Below are 26,498 nucleotides of genomic sequence, written 5' to 3'. Positions count from 1 at the left end.
CAGAACCACGCCCCCTGGCATCCTAGGTTCCGGGGACGCCAGGAATTCTAAACCACGTGCCCCAGCGAGCCCCACCCCTGAGGAGCTTTGGCTGTCCTGGTGTCGGGAGTCCCGCCTCAGCCGGTTTAAATGACTTAGCCGAGAAGCTCAGTACTGCCCGGGTCCCAGCCTGGACCAGAGAACTCAAGCCCGGCCCTGCTCAAGGCTCACCCCAAGCACAGCTTCTCCAATAGCTCCTGGGGTCCGCGCCCCTTCGTGTATGCCTCGCCCCTCCTTCGGGCTCGGTGCCTGCTGTTTGCAGAGGCTAGGAGGTAGGTGTGTGTTTCTTGGCTCTGTTTTCTGATGCTGTGCCTTGGCCGCTCCACCCCCATGTCCTGGATGAAGAAACCGAGTCTTTTTTTTTTTTTTTTTTTTTGAGACAAGGTTTCTCTGTGTAGCCTTGGCTGTCCTAGACTCGCTTTGTAGACCAGGCTGGCCTCGAACTCACAGTGATCCGCCTGCCTCTGCCTCCCGAGTGCTGGGATTAAAGGCATGCGCCACCATGCCCGGCAAGAAACCGAGTCTTAAAAAGAGACGAGAATTACCCAAGGTCACGTAGGAGGACAGACCTGGATTTAAAAAAAAAAAAAAGGCTGCTGGGCATTCACTGACACCCAGGGATCCACCAAAGTCGACAGTGCCTCAACAGCGACAAATTGAGACTAACAATGAGCTTGGTGGATCAGACTTCTCTCAAGTCCTCCATTTACAAAAGGGAACAAGTGCCTGGCATTGCAACCTAATGAGGGAAGTCATTTAGTCTGACTGCGCCTCAGTTTCCTTCATTATACAATGTGTGGCCTCAGGCAAATCTTCTGTGTACAGCCGACCTACGTGTGTGCATGGGCAAGTCTGTTCTAGATCCAGAGGCTACATGCTGCAGGAGCCCCTGCACAGGCCCCATTGGGACCATTCTGAAGGTTCTCTGGGGTACAGTTGACCCCGATTATTCCATATCCATCACTGTGTTTTAGCAGTGGGGGTGAGACTGAGAGCTCCCAGTATCACCCATTTATAGACGATCCATCTTCTGCATCCGAGGACCTTACTTGGTCCCATGAGGGAAAATGAGGCCTGAAGCAAGCCCCTACCCCAGGTCTGGCAGCCTGATGGCATCCCAACTGTAGGTTGTTTGCTCCTTGGCACTCCAGAGTTTGTACAACATTTGGTGCAAGGACACCGCCCCAGCTCACAGACATTCTACATGCTAGACCATATAGGAGCCCCCACCGCCCCACATACACATACACATACACATACACATACATACATAGGAGGCCTTGGTCTATGACAGGACTGCTACAGGTACACAAGGGGCTACAAAGCACACTGATGTCCACACCAGGATCTACAAGAGATACAAGGTACTCCCTGGGTCTAGGGATAGGCCCTCCTCTCCCCTAGGGTCGGGGTAGGGTGGCCACAGGCTGCTCCTTACCTGCTGGAAGGAGCTGTTTACTTAAGGGACTTGAACGTGGAAAGGCTGTGCAGACTTCTAGAGCCCCCACTGATGTTGCCCCTCCCCTTTGGCAAAGCAGCTGGCAGCCCCTTTCTTTAGACATCGTCAAAGGAAGCCAGAGCTTTACTCAGGCCCGCGGTAGGAGAGGGACCGAATAAAATCTAGCCTCAGAAGATAGCTCAACTTTATCCTGAAGACTGTAAGAACAGAGTTGGGTTTATAGCCAAGGAGTGGGTGGTGGAGGCCTGGCAGATACAACATTGAGAGGCACCAAGAGGCCTGGGGCTGTAGCTCAGGGGGTGGAGTGCTTGCTTGCCCAGCATGATGAAGCCCTGGGTTAGGTACAGCTCAAGCCCCACATCAACTGGGCATGGCAGTGTGCACTCCAGTACTCAGGAGGCAGAGGCAGGTAGACCAGAAATTCAAAGTCGTCCTTCTCGATGTTGTTTAAGGAGAGCCTGGCATAGAGGAGACACAAAAAATAAAAAGGAAGGCAACATCTGGAGTAATGGGACCGAGGAAAGGGGATTAGGATGAAGGCCTGAGTTCAGATCCACAGCGCCCAGATACATCTGTGATGCAAATTCTGGTCATCATATGCAGCACACACACACACACACACACACACACACACACACACAGTGGTCATCATATGCAGCTCACACACACACACACACACACACAGTGCAAGGGAGTCTCTGGCTAACCCACAGCTCAAACTCACTCAGTTTAATCCATACAGAGAGGTGTGACCAGGTTGGACTGCCAGGAGGTGCTTAAGGCTCTGCCCTCTCAAATGGCTCCATCCATCTGTGAGTTAGTGGATTAGGGGATTAGTGGGTTCTGAGGAAGAGCTTTGTAGTGAAGGAAAGCTTGCTGCCTCTCACTGTGTCTGCCACTGAGCCTCCTACCAGGAAGACCTTTGCCATGTGTTCAGGAGATGCTGGCACCGTGCTCCAGACATGTAAACTAAGCTATCTAGGCATGTACACCAGCTATGCAAACATGCACACCAACTACCCAGACATGCACACCAGCTATGTAGACATGCACACCAGCTATGCAGACATGCACACCACCCATGCAGACATGCACCCCAGTTATCCAGACATGCACACCAGCTATCCAGGCATGCACCCCAGCTATGCAGACATGCACACCAACTATCCAGACATGCACACCAGCTATGCAGACGTGCACACCAGCTATCCAGACATGCACACCAGCTATCCAGACATGCACCCCAGCTATCCAGACATGCACCCCAGCTATGCAGACATGCACACCAACTATCCAGACATGCACACCAGCTATGCAGACGTGCACACCAGCTATCCAGACATGCACCCCAGCTATGCAGACATGCACACCAGCTATCCAGACATGCACCCCAGCTATGCAGACATGCACACCAGCTATGCAGGCATGCACACCAGCTATGCAGGCATGCACACCAGCTATCCAGACATGCACACCAACTATCCAGACATGCACACCAGCTATGCAGACATGCACACCAGCTATGCAGACATGCACACCAGCTATGCAGACGTGCACCCCAGCTATCCAGACATGCACACCAGCTATCCAGACATGCACACCACCCATGCAGACATGCACACCAGCTATCCAGGCATGCACACCAGCTATGCAGACGTGCACACCAGCTATCCAGGCATGCACCCCAGCTATGCAGACATGCACACCAACTATCCAGACATGCACCCCAGCTATCCAGACATGCACACCAGCTATCCAGACATGCACACCACCCATGCAGACATGCACACCAGCTATCCAGACATGCACACCAGCTATGCAGACGTGCACACCAGCTATCCAGACATGCACACCAGCTATCCAGGCATGCACACCAGCTATCCAGACTGCACCCCAGCTATGCAGACATGCACACCAGCTATCCCATCAGGTGACACTGCCTAGCCAGCTGACATTTGACTATGGCATTATGAAGCCTTGAGCCAGAAGTGCTCAGCACAGCCTGAACTCCTGACCCACACTGTTAGGTACAAAGGGAACCCCAATTCCCCAAACTCCAAAAGGGATCCCAGTGTAAAGTATGAAATTTAAAGTTGGTGTTTATCTCTAACCTAGCTAGCCCCCAAATAAACGAGACAGAGTCTTTAGTTTTATTCAACAAGTTTCTATGCACAATAACTGAGCAATGTTGGTCTGCATTAATCCTCTGAGCTACCCTAGCTACCTCCCAGCCCAAATCCCCCAGATATTTGCATTTTATGGCTTTCTCTGTTCCAGCTGTTTTCTCATCCTCCCTCCTAGACCTCTCCTTGTGGCCAAATCCCCTTTACCCTACCCCTTGCTAGAAACAGAAGTCCAGCCCTATTCTCTCTTCAGCTCAGGTGTTGGCTGATCAGCTTTATTGACAAATCAGAGAATAAATGGAGAGCCATGTTTACACAAACTTGAGACAGGAGATTCTTAGACTAAGCATTACAATGCCATGTCCACATTGCAACCAGATATGGGGCATAGAAACCAGTACCTGAGTAATACAAGGATGATCTTTCTTTCTTTCTTTTTCTGTTTTGGTTTTTCGAGACAGGGTTTCTCTGTGTAGCCTTGATTGTCCTGGACTCATTTTGTAGACCAGGCTGGCCTCGAACTCACAGCAATCCACCTGCCTCTGCCTCCCAAGTGCTGGGATTAAAGGTGTGCGCCACCACCGCCCGGCTTTACAGGGATGATCTTTACACTGTAGTGGATATAAGCATGTTTTAGGTTTGATCCCAAGTGTGAGATGGGGAACAGACTTGTGCGAGAGCAGGTGATGTTTATCCACTAGAAGATGACCCACCTCGTTCAGGGCCTTGGTTTTTACCAGCTGAAACACATCTTAGTACAGACTCTTGAGAGGATATATATATATATATATATCTCCAAAACAGGAGGTGGGGCTTTTTGGGTCTTGGTGTGTTGTTTGGCTGTTCATCACTCCACTTCGAGACACTCCTAGACAGAACTGTTCTAGAGAAGGCTTCAGGGCCCCAGGCTCTGGCTGCTGCTCCAAGTTCCAGCAGCAACTTTGGTTGAATTGCTGGGCTGCTGAAATCCTGCCAACTACGCCAGGAGAATCGCTGGAACTGAGTCCGAAAAGGTCTACTTCTCCTGTTACCATTAACCTCTTTTCTCTCCTATCTAGGGTAGATGGGTTGGAAGGGAGGTATAAACATTAAAGAACCCCAAATAAAGTAGGTTGGGAAAATGTCAAAGCCTACATTACACAGTGCATAATAGCATTACACCAACACCAGTGAGTTCAACCTGGACTATAGAAGGATTTTTGGCGGTTAAATGAAAGCCAGTATTTGTCAGGAACTTGAGAAACTGGTTCCCATCTACTAAAAGGAGTCATTTCCCATATCTCTGATAGAAGAGACATAGGCTATATATAGTGAGAATTTTGGAAATTTGGCTTCTTTAAAAAGCACATATAAGAATATATGGGGCTGGAGAGATGGCTCAGAGGTTAAGAGCACTGACTGCCCTTCCAAAGGTCCTGCGTTCAATTCCCAGCAACCACATGGTGGCTCACAACCATCTATAATGTGATCTGATGCCCTCTTGTGACTTGCAGATGTACATGCAGGCAGAGCACTGTGTACATAATAAATAAATCTTTAAGAAAAAAAAGAATATATTTTGGTTTTAATCCCAGGTTTGGGGATATGGGGCTGCCTCACAGCACCTGACTATGAATTGCCTCATGCTGTGCCAGGGACATGATTTTGCCAGCTGCTGATAGTTTCTGCAGTTGTGAAACGTTTGGAATTCTGGGGACTTTTTAGAGGGCATTATAAATGCTGGGGCCCCAAGAGGTGGGGTGAGTTGGTGGTGGCTTGTTGACTGGTTGCTGGTTGCTGTGGGTGTGGTTTATTAATTAGTTGTATGCAACAAAGAAACAACAACAGGAAGAAATTAGATATCTTGATGGCGAAGATCAAACTTGCCCCAAAGACCTGATGCCCCTAAACAGCAGGAAGTCGTCTAATGATAACATGCCCCCCATTTCCAACTCCTGACTGTACTCAGGGATCCCTTTCCTCTTTACCCCCTTTTTCTGTTTTATCTAGTGTTGGGGGGTTGGAAGGGTGAAAGAAAAGGGGTGGAGAACCCTGGTGCCTCCTTTAATCCCAGCAGTCGGGAGGCTGAGGCAGGTGGATCTCTGTGAGTTTGAGGCCAGCCTGGTTACAGCTGGGACTACACAGAGAAACCGTGTCGAAAGAAAGAAAGAAAGAAAGAAAGAAAAGAAAGAAAGAAAGAAAGAAAAATGGTGGAGTAGGGTAGAAAAAAGAAGACCCCACAAAGTAGATGAGGCTGGCCACAACTGTATGTGGTGCCTATTAGCATATCAAAGCTCATGCTGGCCTCCGGGCTCCCTCAGTACCACAGGTACCTTTTACACAGTTCAGACTCCATGCTAGCATCCTAGCCTTTCTCATCCCTCACCGTACTCAACTCCCTTGGGCTCACAGGTTCCCACCCCACAGCTACTTATTCTACTTATTCTCTGTATAACTGCGCGCTCCCCACCCCCACCCCCCGCCTCAGCTCCCTCCTGGTACTTAACCATCTCCAACCTTGGCTAACCACTTGTTTCTCTTTACCTCCCTCTGGGAGCTGCCTGCTTTGTCTCTGTCCCTCTCCTTGGCTCTCTGGAGCCTGTTGTTTCAATCCAGCAGGTCTGCCGGGCGGCTTCTGTTGTGCCCTCCGGGGGTCTCTAAGACGTTAGGATCACTCCTGTTGGAGTGATGTATTTGTGCACTGTGTAAAGATTGCTCTTGTATTATTCAACTGTTGGTTTCTGTACCCAGAGAGTTGAGGATTTTGGATGGATTTTGGCATTATTAAGTATCTCCGGTCTGAGTGTTCTGTAAACATCATTCTGCATCACCTTCTGATTGGCTAAATAAGGAGATGAACAGTCAATAGCTGAGGCAAGAGAGGGAGGCAGGACTTCTGGCAGAGACAGGGACTCTGGGAAGGAATCTTAGGCACATCAGTCGCCAATAGGACACGGAGGAAGTACCAGGAGCCAGGCCTAGAGACTAAGATGGACAGGTGATGGGCTATAGGGTGTGGTGAGATGTAGACCAGGCCAGTATAATTGGATTAAAATAGCTGAGACTATGCCCAGCTATAGTGTCATGAGCTTATAATAAATATAAAAGGTCTCCATGCCATTGTTCCATCTTCTGGCAGTTTCTAAGAAAATCCCGTTTTGCTCACCCAGCTCCTCTTCACCCTCTTCTAAAGGATGTCTTCTTTCTGCTTGCTCCACTCTCTAACCATGGGCCCTTCCCGCTCTGAGTGCTCCTCAGCTGCCTTCTCTAATCTCTTTTCCTATTGGGCCTCAGAGATTCCACTAAACCCGTCTGCCCTGCTGCAGACGGCTTGGCCTAAAATGGCACACAAGATTTCCAAATTCGCACAGATTTCAACAACTTACACACAAATAGATGACCCCAATCTTTTTTAAAGATTTATTTATTTATTATGCATACAGAGATCTGCACACATGTGTGCCCCCCAGAAGAGGGCATCAGATCACATTATAGATGGCTGTGAGCCACCATGTGGTTGCTGGGAATTGAACTCAGGACCTTTGGAAGGGCAGTCAGTGCTCTTAACCTCTGAGCCATTTCTCCAGCCCCCCAAAGTTTCTTATTCCGACAGTTTCTCTGCTCTCTCAAAAATCTCTTATCTCTAAATCTTTGCTCTGCTTACTCATCTCACTCTCTGATTGATAGATTCAGTTGTCTTTGGGGTATAGGTAACATTAAACTTTTGTTTTGTGTTGTTCGGCTCTATCAAATGACGGTTCTAGAGTTGAGTTATGGCCCTCTCCCTCCAGGCCTAGCATACTTCTTTAAAAGTTTTCCTCCAAAATCTCTATCCTAGGTCAGGTGGGCCACCTTACTTTGTGACAGGGAGGAGACCAAAACAAAGCAACCCAGGGAAAGACAGTATGTACTTAAACAGCTAAAATGTAAGCTGTTCCCAGTAGGGATTACAGTTGCTTCTCTCACACTCCTTTTCTTGGTTTTGTCTAACTCTCTAAATACTTCTCTCTCTTATAGCTCTTAAACTTTGCTGAAATATAAACTTTATCTCAAGAGTTGAAAGACTATTATGTAAATTCTTTTTATGTCAGGATTTGTACATTGATTGTGTGTGGATTTAAAAAAAAATCTGTATCAAAAGGTTATCTTAAAAACTTGTAATAAAACCGGATGTGGTGGCACATGCCTTTTTTTTTTTTTTTTTTTATTCAGGGTACAACTCAATTGTTATCCTATCACTTGTATCCTCCTGTTCCTCCCTCCATCCCACTTTCACCTTATTCCCCTCCCCTAAGTCTATGACTGAGGAGGACCTCCTCCCCCACTATATGGTCATAGGCTATCAAGTCTCATCTTGGTAGCCTGCTCATTCTTTCTTTGAGTGCCACTAAGCCTCCCCACCAAGGGAAGGTGGTCAAATATGGGGCACCAGAGTTCATGTCAGCGTTAGTCGCCGCTCTCCACATAACTGTCGAGAATGTCCTGTCCATTGGCTAGATCAGAGTAGGGGTTCGATGTTTACTACTTGTGGCACACGCCTTTAATCCCAGCACTTGGGATTAAAGTCCAGGACAGTCAAGGCTAACACAGAGAAACCCTGTCTCGAAAAAAACAAAAAAACAAAACAAAAAGACTTCAAAAGTTCAGAGATTAATGTGTTAGTCAGTGTAGTTCTGATAAGATATTAATCTAGTCTTAACCACAGGGTCAAATTTCCTTTGGTTGTTTTCTAAGTATAGATTGAAAAGTGCTTCCCATGGTGCTGAAAACCTCTGTCATGTAAATTTTATATATATTATTAATGTACATGTAATTTAATATATATTTAAAAATACATGTAAGCTTCAGGGAGTCGTAACTGTGGATCCTCCTGTCACTGGTCAAAATGTGTCCAGAGAAGTACTCCTGGCCGTTAACAGCCCCATCTGCTGCCTGTCCCTGAGCATGGACTCTTTCCTTCCCCTGGTCCATACCCGCAACTACTGGGACCACAGTGTACACCCAAGATAAAGATTTCCCCCTAACCTCCTTAACTTTACCTTCAGTCCCTAGTGTATGTCTAACATGGCTGATTTCCACTCAGGTGACAGACACCATCCAAGAATCAGCTGTGGCCTGAAAGCTACTCCACAACAGCCTGAAACTCCAATTCCCCAAACTCCCACAGGTGGTTCAGTGAGCTCAGCCTGTGCTATAGGAGGATTCCTGGTGGGATTTGTGAAACTGGTTCCCGTGCCAGCTCCCAAGTGTGAACTGACTATCCATGGACTTGCTGAAAGCCTATGTAAACCAGTCTAGCCAATGAGATTGCTCCCTGTCTCTTCAGGGTGGGTGGGCCAACCAGATGCTTCTGACAGATGCCCCCTACCATTGCCTGAATGCCCTTCCCTCTGGCATTTGACTGTCTTTCCAGCCTTCCTGGGCCCTAACAATGACATCCTAATTTCAGCTGAGAAATAGTTACAGAAGAGATTGATTACATTCCTCCTTTTCATTAACAAAAGGCTGGAATGTTAGGTCCAAAGGAAACGCGAATTCCCAAACTCCAAAAGCCAGTCAGTCCAGTGAGCTCCACCTGGACTATAGGAGGATTTTTGGTGGAGTCCCCGTGAAGCTGGTTCCCATCTACCAAAGGAGTCATTTCCTTTACCTCTGGCAGAAGGGACCAATCAGCCTATGAGATGGCGGCCTCCAGGCTCCCCCAGTATCACAAGTACCTTTTACATATTTCAAAATCCATGCTAGCTAGCATCCTAGCCCTTCTCATGCCCTGCCCTACCCTACCCACCCTCCAGCTCACAGGCTCCCTCCCTGCAGGTACTCATCCTCCTTATAACTCTGCTGTTTCTCACTATGTGAGTTCTCTCCCCCCTCCCTCCCATCCCTCCCTCCCCCCCCCCCACTCCTGCTTCTCTGCTATGTTTTCTCTATTCTCTCTCCCCTGCTGTTTTCATTCTCCCTTGTCGCACAGATGGCCCAGGCCATGGGTTCTGCTGGCCATGTTCAGCCTACTTCTTTCTCTCTCTGCCCTGGACTCTTCCTGATGTCTCTAGCATCATCTAATGCCTACAGTCAAACCCTTCTTCCCTTTAACTATATCACAGAGTGGTCATATCATGAGTTTATATACCCATAAGCCAGTGGAGACAGATGCTTCTTAGCTTGGGTGTGCCTGCACATATGGTGCTGAGGACCAACACCACGACCTTGTGCGGACTCAGAAGTGCTCACCAACTGCCTACATCAGAGCCCAGAGCTGGCTGAAGTGAGGGTGCAACCGGCTAACAGGGGAAGTGTTCTTTCTATCGTGCATTCAGGATCCAAGAGTGGCCTTTCTGTATTTGTGGGACAGCCAGTGTAGCCGGAGTGGCGTCAGGGGACCAGCAATAGGAGCGATGTCAGGAAGTCACTGGAAGATCACGTGAGGGTGCGCGGGCCAGGCAGTTTGGAGCTCAAAGTGTGAGAGACACGGTCTTGGGGTTCCAGTGGTCTTAGGGTGATCTGCTCTAGTTTATCAACAAAAGAATGGAAAGCCAAATCTCAAAGAAAGATGGCCACATCCATGTGCATAGCAGCATCGCATGCGGTGACAGAGAAGCTGAGTCCGTTCACAGGTTGGCCAGCGGATGAAAGACGCAGCAGAATGTGGCTCATCCAAATGGTGCACTAGTTTTCAGGCTTAAAAGGGAAGCAAATAGTTGAGGATGTGGCTCATTTTAGTGTCTGCTAGAGACAGCCTGGTTTTGAGCTCTAGCAGTACATAAACTGGTTGTGATAGCATGTGCCTGACAGTATAGCACTTGGAAGGTAGAGACAGGAAGAACAGGAGGGGCTCAGGGTCATTTTCAATTCAGGGCTACCTGGGCTCCAGGAAATACAGTCGCAAAAAGGGGGTGGGGTGTAGGAACTGGGCTGTTTTGGTGCACAGTGAGGGTGCTACCTACTACTTTGCAGCCTGAAGCAGAATGGTCTCTCTCTTTTCTTAAAAAGATTTATTTATTTATTATTACATATACAGTGCTCTGCCTGCATATACACCTTCATGCCAGAAGAGGGCACCAGATCTCATTCCAAATGATTGTGAGCCACCATGTGGTTGCTGGGAATTGAACTCATGACCTCTGGAAGAGCAGTCAGTGCTCTTAACCTGTGAGCCATCTCTCCAGCCCCTGAACAATCTCTTGAGCACACAAACAGGAGGCTACCCTGGGCAAGGAAGTAAAACCCCCATCTCACAAACTAAAGACAGAACTGTAGGGTCCCTGGTAACTTGGGACCATCATCACAGCTATTTGGGGTACTAAGGCAGGAATTATTTGAATATAAGACTAGCCAACCAGCTGGGTAGTGGTGGTGCACACCTTTAATCCTAGCACTCGGGAGGCAGAGGCAGGTGGATTGCTGTGAGTTCAAGGCCAGCCTGGTCTACAAAGTGAGCCCAGGACAGCCAAGGCTACACAGAGAAACCCTGTCTTGTGGGGGGGGGAGGGACTAGCCAACCTTAGTGAAACAATGTCTCCAACAGAAAAGTAAAAAGGCTGGGACCAGAGGGATAGCTCAGCAGTTCAAATACTTCCTAACTTTTGGAGAGGACCTGGGTTCTATTCCTGGCAACCACACGATCCACACTGTCTGTAAATTCTAATCCAGGGCTAATCCAGTGCCCTCTTCTGCTTTCTGTGGGCACTCAAATACACAGAGGCAAAACACTCACACCCATAAAAAAAATAGCTAAATGTTAAAAAAAAAATGCTGTGCATGGTGGCGCACGCCTTTAATCCCCCCGCTCGGAAGGCAGAGGCAGGCGGATTGCCATGAGCTCAAAGCCAGCCTGGGCTACAAAGCGAGTCTAGGATAGCCAAGACTATACAGAGAAACCCTGTCTTGAAAAACAAAAACAACAACAACAAAAATTTATACACTAAATTGTGGGGTGCCCAGCCTCTGCCATGTTGAGTACCGTCACGAGTCAGGGACTGGATCGTAGTGGAACCCAGAGACTTTTGTTGTCCATCTAAACCCTGGTTTGTAGTGACAGTTTTAGAGTTTTGATTTCTTTAAAAACATAAAGCTGAGCGTGGTGGTGCACGCCTTTAATCCCAGCACTTGGGAGGCAGAGGCAGGTGAATCACTGTGAGTTCGAGGCCAGCCTGGTCTATAGAGTGAGTTTGGGACAGCCAAGGCTACACAGAGAGACCCTGTCTCAAAAACAAAACAAAACAAAACAAAAGCTAGGGCACGGAGAGATGTGGTGAGTTGTTGGTTGTTGCTGGTTGCTCTTGGTGGCATTTTGTTAAGTAGTCGTGATCCGAGAAGAAACAAGAAGAAATTAGAGATCCTGACAGTGAAGATCAAATTTCCCCCAAGGAGCCTGATGCCCAGATCAGCAGGAAGTAGTCTAATGATAATGTCGCCCCCTTTTGGACCTCCAACTTTATTCAGGGTTCTCTTTCCTTTCCTCTCTATCCTTTTTTTCCTCTTCTATCTAGTGTCGGGGGTTGAAAGGGTAGAAGAAAAGGGGTGAAGAAGGGTGGAAGAAAGAAGAACCCACAAAGCAGCCAAACGCCAGTTACTACACTGGTTGGTGAACTGAAATTCTGGGAAAAGCTGAGCTGATTCTGACCAGCGTCCAAATCCACTGGAGCAAAGCTGACCTGACCTGGAGCTGAGGCCATAAGACCCTCAGAACACTGCTCTCCAGTCAACCAAAGATGGGAGAGAGCTGTTCTGATGCTGCCAGCCTACATGCCACTGGCCTGGAAACCTACACGACATGAAGGCATCAGGGCAAAGGTGTCCGCAGATTTGATCCTGAGAACATAAAACACCCAGTGGCTTTCTTAGCTGGGATTTTAAATAGATAATATTTTAATTCTGTTAAAATTAATATATACTTATATAAAATATAACAAAATTGTTTATAGTAAATAAATATATAATGGTGGTGCATTCATCAGAGAGACAGTGTGACTTCTATCAGGTATAAATTCATTGTTTATGTAAGAAACAGCAGCCAAGGAGCCTTTGGGTCTAAGGGTAGCATCCCAGTTTCCTCTTATCTACTTCTTCAGACTCGCTGATGGCTCCAACATGTCTTTATGCCTCCAGGAAGACACAGGACACAGTCAACTTTTCCCAGTGTATAGAGGCACGCCATATCCCAAATTGTGGGTGGCTATAAGTGTATATAAATTTTTTAAAAGTATGTTTGTGTGCCAGGCAGTGGTGACACACGTGTTTAATCCCAGCACTCAGGAGGCAAAGGCAGGTGGAGCTCTTGAGTTTGAGGCCAGCCTGGTCTACAGAGCAAGTTCCAGGACAGCTAGAACTACACAGAGAAACTGTGTCTCAAAACATGAAAAAAAAAAAAAAAAGGAAAGAGTTAATACTACTCTTTGAGGGGATCCATATTGGGTGGCTCATAACCCCTGTAGTTTTTTGTTTTTTGTTTTGTTTTTTTCTGGAGACAGGGTTTCTCTGTGTAGCCTTGACTATGCTGGACTCACTTTGTAGACCAGGCTGGTCTCAAACTCAGTGATCTGCCTGCCTCTGCCTCCCGAGCTCTAAGATTAAAGATGTGTGCCACCATGCCTGGTGGAACCCCTGTAGTTTTAGTTTCATGGACTCCAATGTCATTTTATGGTTTGTATGGAGTGCTTGTACTCATGTGTACATACATAGATTTTTTTTCAGTTTTTTTTTGAGACAGTGTTTTTTCTGTGTAGCCTTGGCTGTCCTGGAACTCACTCTGTACACCAGGCTGGCTTCGAACTCAGAGATCTGGTACATGTGCCACAGTGCATGTCTTGAGGTGAGAAGGTAGCCTACAGAGTTGGTTTGCTCTTCCCACTGTGTGGGTCTTGAGAGTTGAATTTGAGTCACCAGGCCCAGTGGCAGACACCTTTATCTACTGAGATATCTCACTGGCACTGCAAGTATACTTAATGCAAGTATATTCTTAACTGGCCAAGACAAACATGGGGCTCAAAACAAAAACAAAAAACTGGGAGTTTGAGCTACAGTGAACTCAAAATTTAAAGTAAGAAAGGCATCTCCAGATACACAGTGTGCATGCACATAGAGCTTGCTATACAAATCTTCCTCTTCAGAGTGAGCCTGAGGCTAGGGAGTATGTTTTAATTTTTCACTTATATATTATTTGAGACAATCTTACTATGTAGATCAGGCCAGGCTTGAATTTGCCATAATCCTGCCTCTGCCTTCAGGTAAGTGCTAGGATTATAGAGTGAGCCACTTTACTGGAGTCAGCTTTTCATGTTTCTTTTTTTTTCATTTTTTGAGACAGGGTTTCTCTGTGTAGCCTTGGCTGTCCTAGACTCACTTTGTAGACCAGGCTGGCCTCGAAATCAGAGTGATCCACAGCCTCTACCTCCTGAGTACTGGGATTAAAAGCGTGCGCCACCACACCCTGCTCCTGTTTGAGATGGGGTCTTTCTACATAGTCCTGACTATCCTGGAACTATGTAGACCACACTGGCCTCAAACTCCGACATCCACCTGCCTCTGCCTCTCATGTGCCACCACACCTGGCAGGGCCAGCCTTTATAAAACTGATTTGACAAGTTGCTGGCTTCCAGGTGACTGCAATGGTTTGAACTTGGAGATTGAACTCCCAGTCACATGGAGCTAGGTAAGGGCTCTACCACTGAGCCATGAAGGGTTTTAGGCTCCTGTTTGAAATATGGGGTCTTGCCATGCAGTCCAGGCTGGCCTCCAACTCCCAGCTCGTAAGTGATCCTTCTGCCTTAACCACCTGAGCGGCTAGGACTATGGCTGTAACCCCAGCAGATGTGATGGTTTTAAAACGTATCTGGCACTTCTTTCTTCTGCCTTCCCACTCCAGTGATTATGCAGCTTCCTAGTGAGCAGGATGTGGAAGAAGGGACAAAGTGACTTTCAAGGCAGAAGGCTGAAAGGCAACAGCCCCACCTGGAGTTCAGACTACACCTCACCTTGGAAATAAGGTGAGGAAACTGTGGGGAGCTGTGGAAGGGAGGACACTCCCACTCAAGACTCCAAAAGGTCTCTGCTGACTGCCAGCAACAACTCCAGACCTGTGAGTAATCAGCGCTCAATATGAGTCCCCTGTAGCCAGCAGCTCACCGGTACGGTCTGCAGCAAGCCCAAAGCTCCAGGGGTGAGAACACACGGTCAGTTTTATGACTGTTGCCTGATGGGCAACTGCGACAGTGGTCTCTACCTTAAATGAGATTTACAATTTTACTTGGTGTCTCTCCCACGTAGCTCAGGCTAGCCTTGAACTTACTATGTGGTTGAGGATGACCCTGAAATTCGTATCCTCCACCTTCCACCTCCCAAGCCCCGGGATTATAGGTGCAAGCTACTGTGCCTGGCTTGTGTGGTGCTGGACGCCGAAGCCATGTTCTGATGCTAGACAAGAATTCTGCCAACCGAGCTGCACACCCCCCCACCCCCACCCCCCTGCCGTGTTTTATAAAGTCCTGAAGGTCTCTGCTTCCAGGCAGCACATCCGTGCCCCAGAGGATGATGAGGTGACTACTTGTATTGCTGAAAGTATTTATTAATATTTTCCTATTCTATTATGCAAAACTACATCTGCTTAAAATGTCTCACAGTCTCTTTAAAAGAACCCTGGTTGTGGTGTGGCTTCTTTGGGACCTCATCCCTGTAGCAGTTCAATGAGCAGGTCCCTGTAACAGCCAGAGGAGGGCTTCTCCATGACAGACCAGTCCCTGCTGGGGCCCCCAGCCTTTGATGTCAGCTAGGCTCCCAAGGGCGCCCTGTAGCTGGAGGTGCTTGCCCTGGCCCATCTCCAGCTGGACAAGTGTTGAGTTGCAGACCCTCTGGCTGGTGGGGTCACCCTGGAAGGTACACTTTGGACCTCATGGGCATTCCAGGGGCCACCCCTGCAGAGTTCATTGCGTGGACCCTAACGTAGGTGCACGGAGAGTTGGGGGAGCCACCAGAGCTCGCGGTTCCTATCCCGAAAGTCCAAGGGTCTTTGTCCACACTGCGGGTCATGCCAGCCTGCTCTCTGATGTCACTGACGTCTCTGTGGGAAGAAGAGGCAGAAGCTATGTTTAGAGAGGGATGGGCTTTTTCTGGGGTCACCCGGGGCCTTAATGGGACTCAGGCTAGACCACTGCCCAAAGAGGCCATCTCCTGCTGCTAAGTCCTACCCCAGGCCCTGCCACAGTAGGTTACTTCGTCTTCTTGGATTCTTAGCACTCTCATTGACAACTCCAGAGAAAAGGAACTTTCTGGAGAGGTTTCAGAGTACATGAGACCCACAGCAGCACAGCTACCTGGCCAGGACTCTGGAATGTCCCAGATAGGAACAAGATGGCATCTCCTCTCCTTCTGGGTTTGCCCCATCAGAGGCCTGGAGCTGGGTCGACTACCTTCTATACCACAATCCCTTTCAGCTCCCTCGTTCCCCAAACACAAGGCAAATTCTCCAGGCTGAGGAAACCTGGCCCTGCCCACCTGGCGATCCTCTTCTCATCTCCAGCTCCTAGACTTGAGGCTTCTTCTGTAGCTGGACTTTGCTACTTTGTGGGTTCTTCTTTTTCCCACCCTTTATCCCCCCAGTTTTACCCCTAACACTAGATAGGAGAGAAACAAGGACACAAGGGGAGAGAAGAATTAGGAAAATCCCTGAATCTAATTTCTGTCCTTTTGTTTCTTCTTTGACCACTGACTGCAAGCAAACTGCAACCAACTTCCCTGAACAACCACCAACCTGCCTACCGGGGCTCCAGCATTTATATACCTCCCAAACCGTTCTCAGAATTCCAAACATCACACTGTGGAAGGACTGCAGACATTATCCCAGGTGAAGGCAATCTAGGCGGGCCTTGCCTCAGGCTCCGCTGCTTGGGATATTGTCTACAATCCTTCCATATCACACAGTTGCAGAAATTATCTACACCTGGCAAAACCACGCCTCTGCTAGAGCATGAGGCAAATCATAGTCAGCTGCTGTGGACAGTCCGAAGCAGCCCCATATGCCCATGCCTGGGATTACAATGAAAGCACATTCTTCTAATATGCCTTATATATATTTTTTTTTAAAGAAACCAAACCCGAAATTGTCACTACTGGCTTCTATTTTCTTCAGGTTGTCTGGCTGACCCCTCTTCTCACATGTGTCCCTTTCCTCAGGTGCTATCTCTGTCTCCTTCCCGCACCGCAGGCGGACTCTCCTGAGCAGTTGCTTCCAGCATTACCTCCCAGAAGCATTCCCAGAGAGCACTGCTTTCTCTCATCCCTCCCGAGAAAACTACCAGTATCAGAAATTAAGCAATGGCCTAGGGGCTGGAGAGATGGCTCAGAAGAGCACTGGCTTCTCTTCCAAAGGTCCTGAATTCAACTCCCAGCAACCACATGGTGGCTTGCAATGATCTATCATGTGATCTGGTGCCCTCTTCTGGCATGCAAGTATACATGGAGGCAAACACTGTATACACAATAAATTAATAAAATCTTTGGGGGGGGGGGGAAGGCAATGGCCTAGTAGTTTTGTGAATAGGTGAATGATTACAGACATGGGGACATCAAGCCCAGCTTATAGTGGGAGTTGAACCCAGGGCTCTGTGTATGCTAGGCAAGCCCCTCTGCCAATTGAGCTATTATAATATACTCCCAGTTCTCAGCCAAGTTTCTTCTTTTGATGTTTCCTTTTGAGACACAGCCTCTCTGTGTAGCTCTGGCTGACCTGGAGCTAGATACGTAGATCAGGATGACTTCAAAGTCAGAGCTCCTCTGGCCTCCAGAGTGCTGGGATTAAAGTTGTGCACCATGATGCCCAGCTAACGCAAGCATTTTAACCTTGCAGTGAATGGGACCAATTCATCACCTTCCCTTAGGAAGACAGCAAGCATCTGCAAGACTTTAGGATAGTACTACAGCAAGGCTGGTTAGAGTGTATGCCATAAAATCAGAAAGCACACTTAGGCAGTGTGGGCCTTGCCTGAGGGGCAGATGGCCCCAGGTCTAGAGCGCCCTTCTTCCTGGGAACCCAAGGCTAGGGGCTTCAAGCCTCCACCATGTTAGGAAGACCTGACTGGTGACAGCCCTCTCTTTTTTTGGAGGGCGGGGCAGGGTTTCACTGTGTAGCCGTGGCTGTCCTAGACTCACTTTGTAGACTAGGCCTCTGCTGGGATTAAAGGTGTGCGCCACCACTCCTGGCTCTGAGACAGCCCTTTCTCAGGCCCTACCACCAGACTGAGAGCTCCCAGAAAGGCCTCAGCTGCCTCAGAATCACTTCCTACTTCCTCCCTCTAGAGCTATAATGACTAGAGCGGACTCTCAGAGTGGCCCCCAAGCCAGCATCCTCTATCTTTTGATGGGTCACTCCAGGTAGAGCATCCTTGTCACCCAGAGCTGCCCCACTCCCCAGGTAAGAGTGCTGTGTAACCATTCCCTCTGAGACTGAGACATTCCATCCTGCAGGTTAGTCCCTTAAACAAGAAGGTAAACAACACCAGGGAGCTTCCTGAAAGTGACCAGATCCCCTAAACAATAGAAGCTTGGAGTCTCCCTCAGAAGGAAGCTGAGCTGCAAGGAAAGGCTCTGAGAAAAACATTGCAAAGCTGACTCTGAAACCAGACCAGCTAGCTGCCTGGAAGCAGTAGAAAACCAGTTTAGCTGCCTGCAAGAGGTTTAGACCAACAGTGTCACTTGGAAAGGACTTTCCAACCCACTGAAGTCCCCTGCAGTCTCTGCAATATGCTCCAAGTTTCCCAGCTTTTGTGAGCTATCACCATGTGGGCCTTGGTGATGACCCTGTCTTTGAGTCCTTTCTGCTCCTGTGACCCTTCACTCATATTCCTGTAAATGACCCCAATAAAACTCACTGGCTCACCACACTGGACTCCGGTGGTGTCTGTACAGTATCTGTGATGAACAGTCATGTGTCACCCGGTGAAGTTTTGTCACACAACAGGAAGGTGAACACAGTTGCCTAACAGCTCTGTGACGACCCTTATGTGTTGAGCATTTACAGTAAAATCTCCAAGGACTGACAGCTAGTATCCACAAAGTGGGGAGAGGTAGATGTGTGGCCCCAGAAGTACCCCCAGGATGTCTGGGCCTCACAGTCCAGCCAGTGAACCTACAGGTATCTTGGGTACCGGGTTGCCTCCAGCAATGGTTTCTAACTTCTCCCATCCTACAGGATGGTCTGGTCAAAGCACTGCAACAGAGTAAATGCCCCAGGGGAGGGATGACAGAAAAGTTTGGAAACAAGCCTAAGTGACCTGACTATGTAAAAGAAAATGGCATTAGCCAAAACAGTCTCAGCCACACTACAAATCATTAGTTCCTAAGAGCTACATTCCTCGTAAGAATTGGCTGAACTAACTTGCGGAAAACTCTGGGACAATCAGACCTAAACAACCCAATCCTAAGATTAGCCCAAAGATGCTACTTAAGAAAGAAAGGAGCTGGAGAGATGATAGCTCAGCAGTTAAGAGTATTATCTGCTCTTCCAAAGTTCAATTCCCAGCAACCACATGGTGGCTCACAACCATCTATAATGGGATCTGATGTCCTCTTCTGGCTTGCAGGCATATATGCAGATAGAGCACTCACATACATAAAATAAATCTTTAAAAATTAAAAAAAAAAAAAAAGACAGCCAGGCACACATCTGTAGCTCCAGCTACTTAAGAGGCTGAGGCAAGAGCATACGTTAAGCCCAGAAATTAAAAAACAGGCCTGGGAAACATAGCAGTCAATCAAGGATAAGACTCAAAGCCCTCAGACCACCCTAGTAAACAGGACCCATCATTAGAAGGAAAGCCTGGAGGCAGAGCCAGTTTCCAACATGTGATGACACAGAAAAACAGGTACTCCCTTTGAAAACATCAGACTTGATACGTCGTATATGACATAGAACTGCAAGTGGCTGTCTCCATGTCTCAGTTTCCTCTCCTATACAGAGATAGATACAGTAATAAACAATGACGGACATAATCCACTGAGCTCTCAAATGAGCCCAGGGCAGAGGCACAGACCTGGACTCGGGTCATCTAAATAGTGGAGGATACAAGTACATCTTGATTCCTGCAGAAAAAATAAGGCAGCTGAGGTGTGGAGCAGCAGAGACCACACAGGGGAGCCAAAAGGCTGAGCAGGGGCCCTGCTGCCTTAGGTGAGCTTAGTGGGGCAAAGAGCAGATCGGGCTGGCCCAGGATGGCATCAGAAAGAGCTGAGTGCAGCCATGCAGGGATCCTGCTGCTTAGAAGCCACCAGAGCCAAAGAAAGTGAAGGGGTGAGGAGGGGCAGAGGGCAGCCTGCCAGGACAGTTGTGTATTTGTGAAACCTTTCTTGCTGGGAGTGGTGCCAACCGCCTTCAATACCCTGCACTTGGGAGGTAGAAGCAGCTGAATCCAGAGTTCAAGTTCATGATCAACCACATAGTGAGACTAAGGGTAGCTTGGGCTACATGAGGCCCCGACTCAAAAAACTGATTTTTTTTTCCCCCTCAAAAGAACATCAAAGCCGGGCCTAGTGACGCCCGCCTTTAATCCCAGCACTCGGGAGGCAGAGGCAGGTGGATCGCTGTGAGTTGAAGGCCAGCCTGGTCTACAAAGTGAGTCTAAGACAACCAAGGCTACACAGAGAAACCCTGTCTCAAAAAACCAAACCAACAACAAGCAAAAAAAGGGAACACCAGTTCACTGTGAAACAACAGGAACAAAAGTAACACAGAAAGAAGACTCAAAGTGTACATTGTGGTGCCTCTGTAAGACACCAGAATCTTAAGTCAATAAACAAAGTCACCCTTCGTGTAACCCCCAAATCACTGCGGATCCAGGACGATCACTTTGGACCCTGAGCCCACAGGTCAAAAGGCCCTCATGTCCTGATAGTAGAGGGGCTCAACCTCAGCCAAGAGACCACAGGCTTGTCTCTGGCAACCTAGGACTCTGGTGAAGTGGTTCTCAGCATTCCTAATGCTGCAACCCTTTCATACACTTCCTTGTGTTGTGGTGACCACCCCCCAACCATAAAATTATTTTTGTTGTGACTTTTTAACTGTAATTTCGCTACTGTTATGAGTCATAATATAAGCATCTGTGTTTTCTGATGGTGTTAGGTGAGCCCTGTGAAAGGGTCGCTTGACCCCCAAAGGTATCAGGACTTGCAGATTGAGAAAGAGAAATAGTCTTGTATATTTGAACACTTTGTCCAGCTGGTGGCACTGTTTGGGGGGGTGGCCTTAGGAGGTGCAGCCTTGCTGGAGGAAGTACATGACTGGGGGGTGGGCTTTGACAGTTTACAGCCTCTCTTGGCTCCCAGTTTGCTCTCCGCTTGCCATGTGCAGTTGAGAAATGATCCTCAGTTTTGTCTTCTGCTGGCTTCAAAATAAACTGTCTTCTGGAAGCTATTTTTGATCGTGTTGTTCTTATCACAGCAAGGGAAAAGTTAACTGCTACAGGTCTGCACAGAAGACCCATGACAAGAATTCACAGCTCAGTGTGGAAGTGTGCCAACCTCAGAGAGACAATGGGTTTGGACTGGTTAGTTTATTTTGTTTTATTCTGTTTTTTTGAGACAGGGCTTCTCTGTGTAGCCCTGGCTATCCTAAAACTCACTTTGTACCTTATAGACCAGGCTGGCCCCAAACTCAAGAGATCTACCTGCCTCAACCTCCCAAGTGTTGGGAATAAAGGTGTGCAACCCTATACTGGACTTGCTCTGGCTAGTTTTATGTCAACTTGACATAACCTAGAGTTATCTGAAAGGAAGGAACTTCAATTCAGGAAATTCCTCCATAAGATCTAGCTGTAGGGCATTTTATTTTTTTTTACATATACATTTATATTATTACACATATATACAATAGATTACCTATAGCAAGAAGAACCATGACACAACCAGGAATTATATAAATGTTACATTCTTAGTGTTTTGGCTATTTGTATTTGACAGCCTTGAAAAAGACATCCTTCCTATCTTGGTGCATCTAAATTTCTGAATGTATTTTCTTAGTTAGTACTTAATGTGGTAGAACCCAGCCTACTGTGGGTGGGGCCACCCCTGGGCTGGTGGTCCTGGGTTCTATAAGAAAACAGGCTGAGCAAGCCATGGGAAGCAAACCAGTAAGTAGGACCATGGCCTCTGCATCACTTCCTGCCTCCAGGTCCCTGTCTGGTTTGAGTTCCTGTCCCGACTTTCTCCAGTGATGGACTATGATGTGAAAGTGAAAGCCAAATAAATCCTTTTCCCAACAACATGCTTGTGTCTCACCGCTGCAGTAGGAACCCTGATCAGGACAGCGTGTCTGTGAGACCTCCAGCCTGCCCCTCAGGAGTCCATAGCATGAAAGACAGAAGCCTGAATCCATTTCAAGAGCCCAGTGACCTGATGCTGAGCACAAAGCCAGGCACACCAGTGCCAGCAGCAACCCTGGGGTGTTCTCTACTCTACCTACCATCAAGGTAGCCGGATTCTAGTCAGAAAAGGTTACGACCTGGGCCTGAGGATATGGCTCAGTTGACAAGAGTGCTTACCCTGAATACACAAAGCCCTGGATAGAATCCCTAGCACCGCACAGACTAAGTCTGCCCACTTGGAAAGTGGAGGTGGGCAACCAGGAGTTCAAGGTCATCCTTGGCTACATAGCAAGCCCGAGGTCAGCCTGGGCTATATGAGATCCTATTAGAGTCACAGACAGACAGACAGACAGACACACACACACACACACACACACACACACACACACACACAGAGAGAGACAAGCAGACAGACAAAGAAGGGCATGCTTTTACTAGTTCAGTAAAAAGATAAAGTGCATGAAGGGAGAATGAGCCATAGCTGCAGCCTACCTGACACTGGGAAAAAGAGAAAGTGAGGGGATGTGGAATGCAGAGAGGGGAGAGCACAGCAGACAGCACAGTAGGAGGGCACAGGGTAAACTCAAGATGCCCACACTAGATAAGGCAATTGGGAGGCCTTGAAGTCAGTCAGGGCAGGGCACTAGAACAGTTTTGGGGTTGGGAGTTGAGGCACCAGAGAAGTAAGTGTACCAGGGTCCCCAGAATGTGGGGTGGCCACTGTCCCAGGACCTGGCAGAGCTTAGTTTGGAGAAAGGGTCCCTGGGCCTCTGTACCCCTAGCGCACCCCAAGCCTGTGACCTAGGTAACTCACGTGGTGAAGCTGTGGTTGTCATGGGCCTGGCTGTGCTGAATCCCTGGCTTGCCACCGCCGCCGCCACCACCACCACCACCACTGGCGCCACCACCAACACTGCTGCTGTTATTGTGGTTGTGTCCCTTGAGGCCCAGGTAGGCAGCTTGCACCGTCTCCAGGTCCTCGCCTCTCAGCTGGTACCACAGCTGTGCCGCCCTAGAGGAGAGAGTTTAGGATACAGGGCCTTGCTGGGTTGTTCATTTCCCAACAGCTGTGCACAGGCAGAAACACCTCCACAGTGCCCTGGGTGGCAGTGGCCCAGTGAGAGTGGGACACCTGTGCTGTTCAGATGTTAACAGGACAGGGAAAAGGGACAGGAACAGGGACAAGGACAGGGTTAGGAGAAAGTGTGTGGAATCCAGTGAAAAGCAACTTAGCAAATAAGATATATAAAGTCTGGCGTGTGGTGCATACCTTTAATCCCAGCACTTGGGAAGCAGAGGCAGGTGGACTGCTGTGAGTTCAAGGGCAGCCTAATCTACAAAGACAGTCCCAGGACAGACAGGGCTGTTACACAGAGAAACTTTGTCTCAAAAACAAAACAAAATAAAATAAAATAATAAAAAAATAAAAAGATGTGGAAAGTTCTAGCATGAGTCAGTAGGCTGCTGAACATGGTGTGCTGTTAGTGCCACAGAACAAATGGCACTCTTTTAAAAAACATAGTTTTATTCATTCATTTATTTTTGTAGTGCTGAACAGCAAATACAGAGCTTTAATTATTGTTTTTGTTTTTCCAGGCAGGGTTTCTCTGTGCAGCCTTGCTGTTGTAGACTTGCTTTTTAAACGAGGCTGGCCTCAAATCCTCAGAGATCCGCTTGCCTCTGCCTCCCTCTGGGATTATAGGCATGTGCCACTACTCCTGGCTGATAGAACTTTGATTTTATTTTAAAAATTATACTTTCATTTTTGTGGTGGGAGGCATATGCACTACAGAGCACATGTGGAGGTCTGAGGACAGCTTGTGGGGATCAGTTACTCCTTCCATCGTGTGGGTTCCAAGACTAGAACTCAGGTCATCAGACTAGACAGGAGACCTTTGACCCACTGAGCTGTCTCACTGGGTCCAGTAGCACCCTTAATAGTGAGTAACATGGTGAGTTCATGTGGATGCTTTAACACAATGAAACAATGTGAACAAGGAGTCAATTATTGCCAGGTGTGGCAGGTACGCCATAATCCTAGACCCACAGTCTGTGAGGACAGTGATGGCCACCTGATGTGTGGAGCATCCATTTGTGGCTGTCCCAAAAGCCACTAACCTGATAATAGACTGTCCTATGTGTGTGCAGGTTCACTAAGTGTCCCCTGTATGTGGGACAGGGAGATGGCTCAGTGGGGGAAAAACAGCTGTTGTGCAACATGCAGACATGAGTTCAAATTTCTAAAATCCATGTAAAAAGCTGGACACATAATGTGTCTATAATCCCAGCACGGAGACCAGAGGTGGAGACAGGAGAATTCCTGACAAACACCCAAATTTTCCTGTGACTTCCATGTGCATGTACCCACATTCATACACGACCAACTGCACTCGCAGAGACAGAAAGATATGTCTCTCTCTCTCTCTCTCTCTCTCTCTCTCTCTCTCTCTCTCTCTCTCTCTCTCTCTCTCACACACACACACACACACACACACACACACACACACACACGTACATCCTATGTCTTCATAGCCCAGCCCCAGGATCCCAAAATCCACATACTGTGGCTACACCCATGAGGATACATGGATCAGTGGGACCCTCAAGACATTGCCCCAGGGTGCCTGGCAGGTGTGGTAAGCAAACGCACAGCTAGGCCCATCTTGTAGAAGGACACCAGGCCACTGTACCTGTCAGCACGCCGCTGCTCACTCTTCTTCACACACTTGAGGAGGCAGCAGGTGAGGAAGGCCATAGACATGAGCAGGATGATGGCGCAGCTCACGATGGAGGCGATTACTGCCACCTTGAAGCCGAAGGTCTCATGTGGGGGTACAGCTAGAAGAAAACCACCAGCTCCTGGCACAGCTGACCCGGACCTGCTAGGTCCAGGGTCGTTAGGGCGGGGCCCTCAGAAGGCTTTGCTTTCAGGGGAAGGCATTCAGGCTCCAGTGGTTAAGGCAAAGATTTGGGGGGAAAACATATTTAAAGGGATTTATCAGGGAAGACATTTTCAAAAGGGAGGGGCATTTCAGCGGGGTTTGGCAGGGTGCACAGGAGTTCACAGAATAGTAAACTGGGCAAGTTCTAATGAGGAATGCAAGACGGAGGCCCACACCCTCTGCAGCCTGGGCTGCACAAGACACCAGCAAAGGCAGCGTCATGTTTCATAATGCCCAAGCAAGCAAAACTTATCAGGGGCCTTTCTCAGCTCATCTCCCTGAAAGGGGCAAAACTAATGGTCACTGAGAACACATTCCATTAGATTCTCAGCAATATTCTTCGAAAAAGACCCTGAGATTGTAATTTGAGCAAACACATATACACACAACATACCTATGGCAGCTAAACCTCAGGACCCCAGCCCATCCTCAGCCTCTTGACCGCATACTAACCCTCTACAGTTTAAACTCTCAGACCGGACATGCTCTGGCCAATGGTGGATAATGCTGTTGAAACAGGACAGCAGGTAACAATCATCCACAAGAAGCAAGTGTGTGCCCTTTGTCCCCAGGGGCCTCCTAACCACATAGAGCTCATTCCTGGGACACCTGGCCACGACCTGAGTTAGGACACTGACAGGTTAGCCCTACCATTTTGGGTTCTCAGCCTCTCAGAACCTAGTCCTTACAGAAAACCCTCACCTCAAGAGACTGAGCCAACACAAGGATGATAAAGGCCCTGAGAAGTCCTGCAGCATATATAAGCACCAAACTATTTTGATTTTGTGCATTAACATAACATACCATCCTTCACTCATGAGGCCTGGACAGTCAAGACAGGCTCTCCACACACACAACCAGACAACTAGAACACGAGTCTTCCTTCCCTGAGACAGGGGATGCAGGGCTGGCACAGTCCCGGCCCTCTGCATTGCCAATTTCTAGAATTCTCAGCACCTAGAACACCCTTCGGGGTTTGCCTGAGGCATTCATGAAGGAAGGGAGAGTAGGTAAGGAGGTGGGTAGGTTTGTTCTCCCCTCTTCACAGATGATAGAGTGGCCGCTCAGATGGTACTAGTGACCAGTCAGAGGCCAGGGCAGCGGCAGGGGTTGGAACCAGCACCGTGTCTGTACTCAGATGTGATATAGCAGGCAACAGTGGGAAGACAACCCTCAATGTGGGCTAGCCTATGACTGGACCAACTACCTTCGCTGTGACAGGATTTGGGGGCCCCCATCTCCCCCACCCCACCAAGCAGCTGAGCTGGTGTAGCAGCTCAGGAAGCAGGGAGGCTTACCTTTGCACATAGGGCTTCCTGAAGACCAGTTGGCGATGCTCCCGTTCCAGGCGCACGTGAGGAGACCAGACCCCACCATCTGGTGGCCGGAGGGGCAGTGGAACATGAGCACAGTCCCCAAGGAGGTGCCATCTCCACGGACAACTTGCAAGGTACCCCGAGGGGGTGGATGGAGCTGAGCACAGGTGCCTGGAGAAAAAGGGGGGCTGTGATGCTGCGGGGTGCACAGCTGAGGGCAGAGAGGCACTTCCACAGCGCCCCACGAGGCCCACCAGAGCTGTTGGGCTGACCTTAAATAAATCTATAGGGTC

At 48.5% G+C, this 26,498-nt stretch overlaps 1 protein-coding gene and 1 long non-coding RNA gene across 5 annotated transcripts in view; one reads left to right on the top strand and one right to left on the bottom strand.

Annotated features, from left to right (window-relative positions):
* Positions 1 to 70: 70 nt before the first annotated feature.
* Positions 71 to 18,471, top strand: LOC311606113. Its single transcript, XR_014782210.1, has 4 exons — positions 71 to 311; positions 14,465 to 14,585; positions 14,942 to 15,134; positions 16,768 to 18,471. It is a non-coding gene; the product is annotated as an uncharacterized lncRNA (long non-coding RNA).
* The window catches only part of SUSD3 (sushi domain containing 3), a 19,019-nt gene continuing 7,663 nt past the window's right edge, over positions 15,143 to 26,498 (bottom strand). For all 4 annotated transcript variants that reach the window (XM_084797163.1, XM_084797165.1, XM_084797164.1 and 1 more), the window contains exons 2-5: positions 26,188 to 26,376; positions 24,638 to 24,785; positions 22,762 to 22,959; positions 15,143 to 15,655 (exon numbers count right to left, since the gene is read on the bottom strand). In XM_084797163.1, the coding sequence (XP_084653289.1) occupies positions 15,460 to 15,655; positions 22,762 to 22,959; positions 24,638 to 24,785; positions 26,188 to 26,376 (731 nt within the window). In that variant the 3' untranslated portion in view covers positions 15,143 to 15,459. The remainder of the gene's footprint in view (positions 15,656 to 22,761; positions 22,960 to 24,637; positions 24,786 to 26,187; positions 26,377 to 26,498) is intronic.

Source organism: Acomys minous, assembly GCF_964271855.1.
Source record: "Acomys minous genome assembly, chromosome: 9".
NCBI lineage: Eukaryota > Metazoa > Chordata > Mammalia > Rodentia > Muridae > Acomys > Acomys minous.
This window is presented reverse-complemented; position numbering and strand designations above follow the sequence as displayed.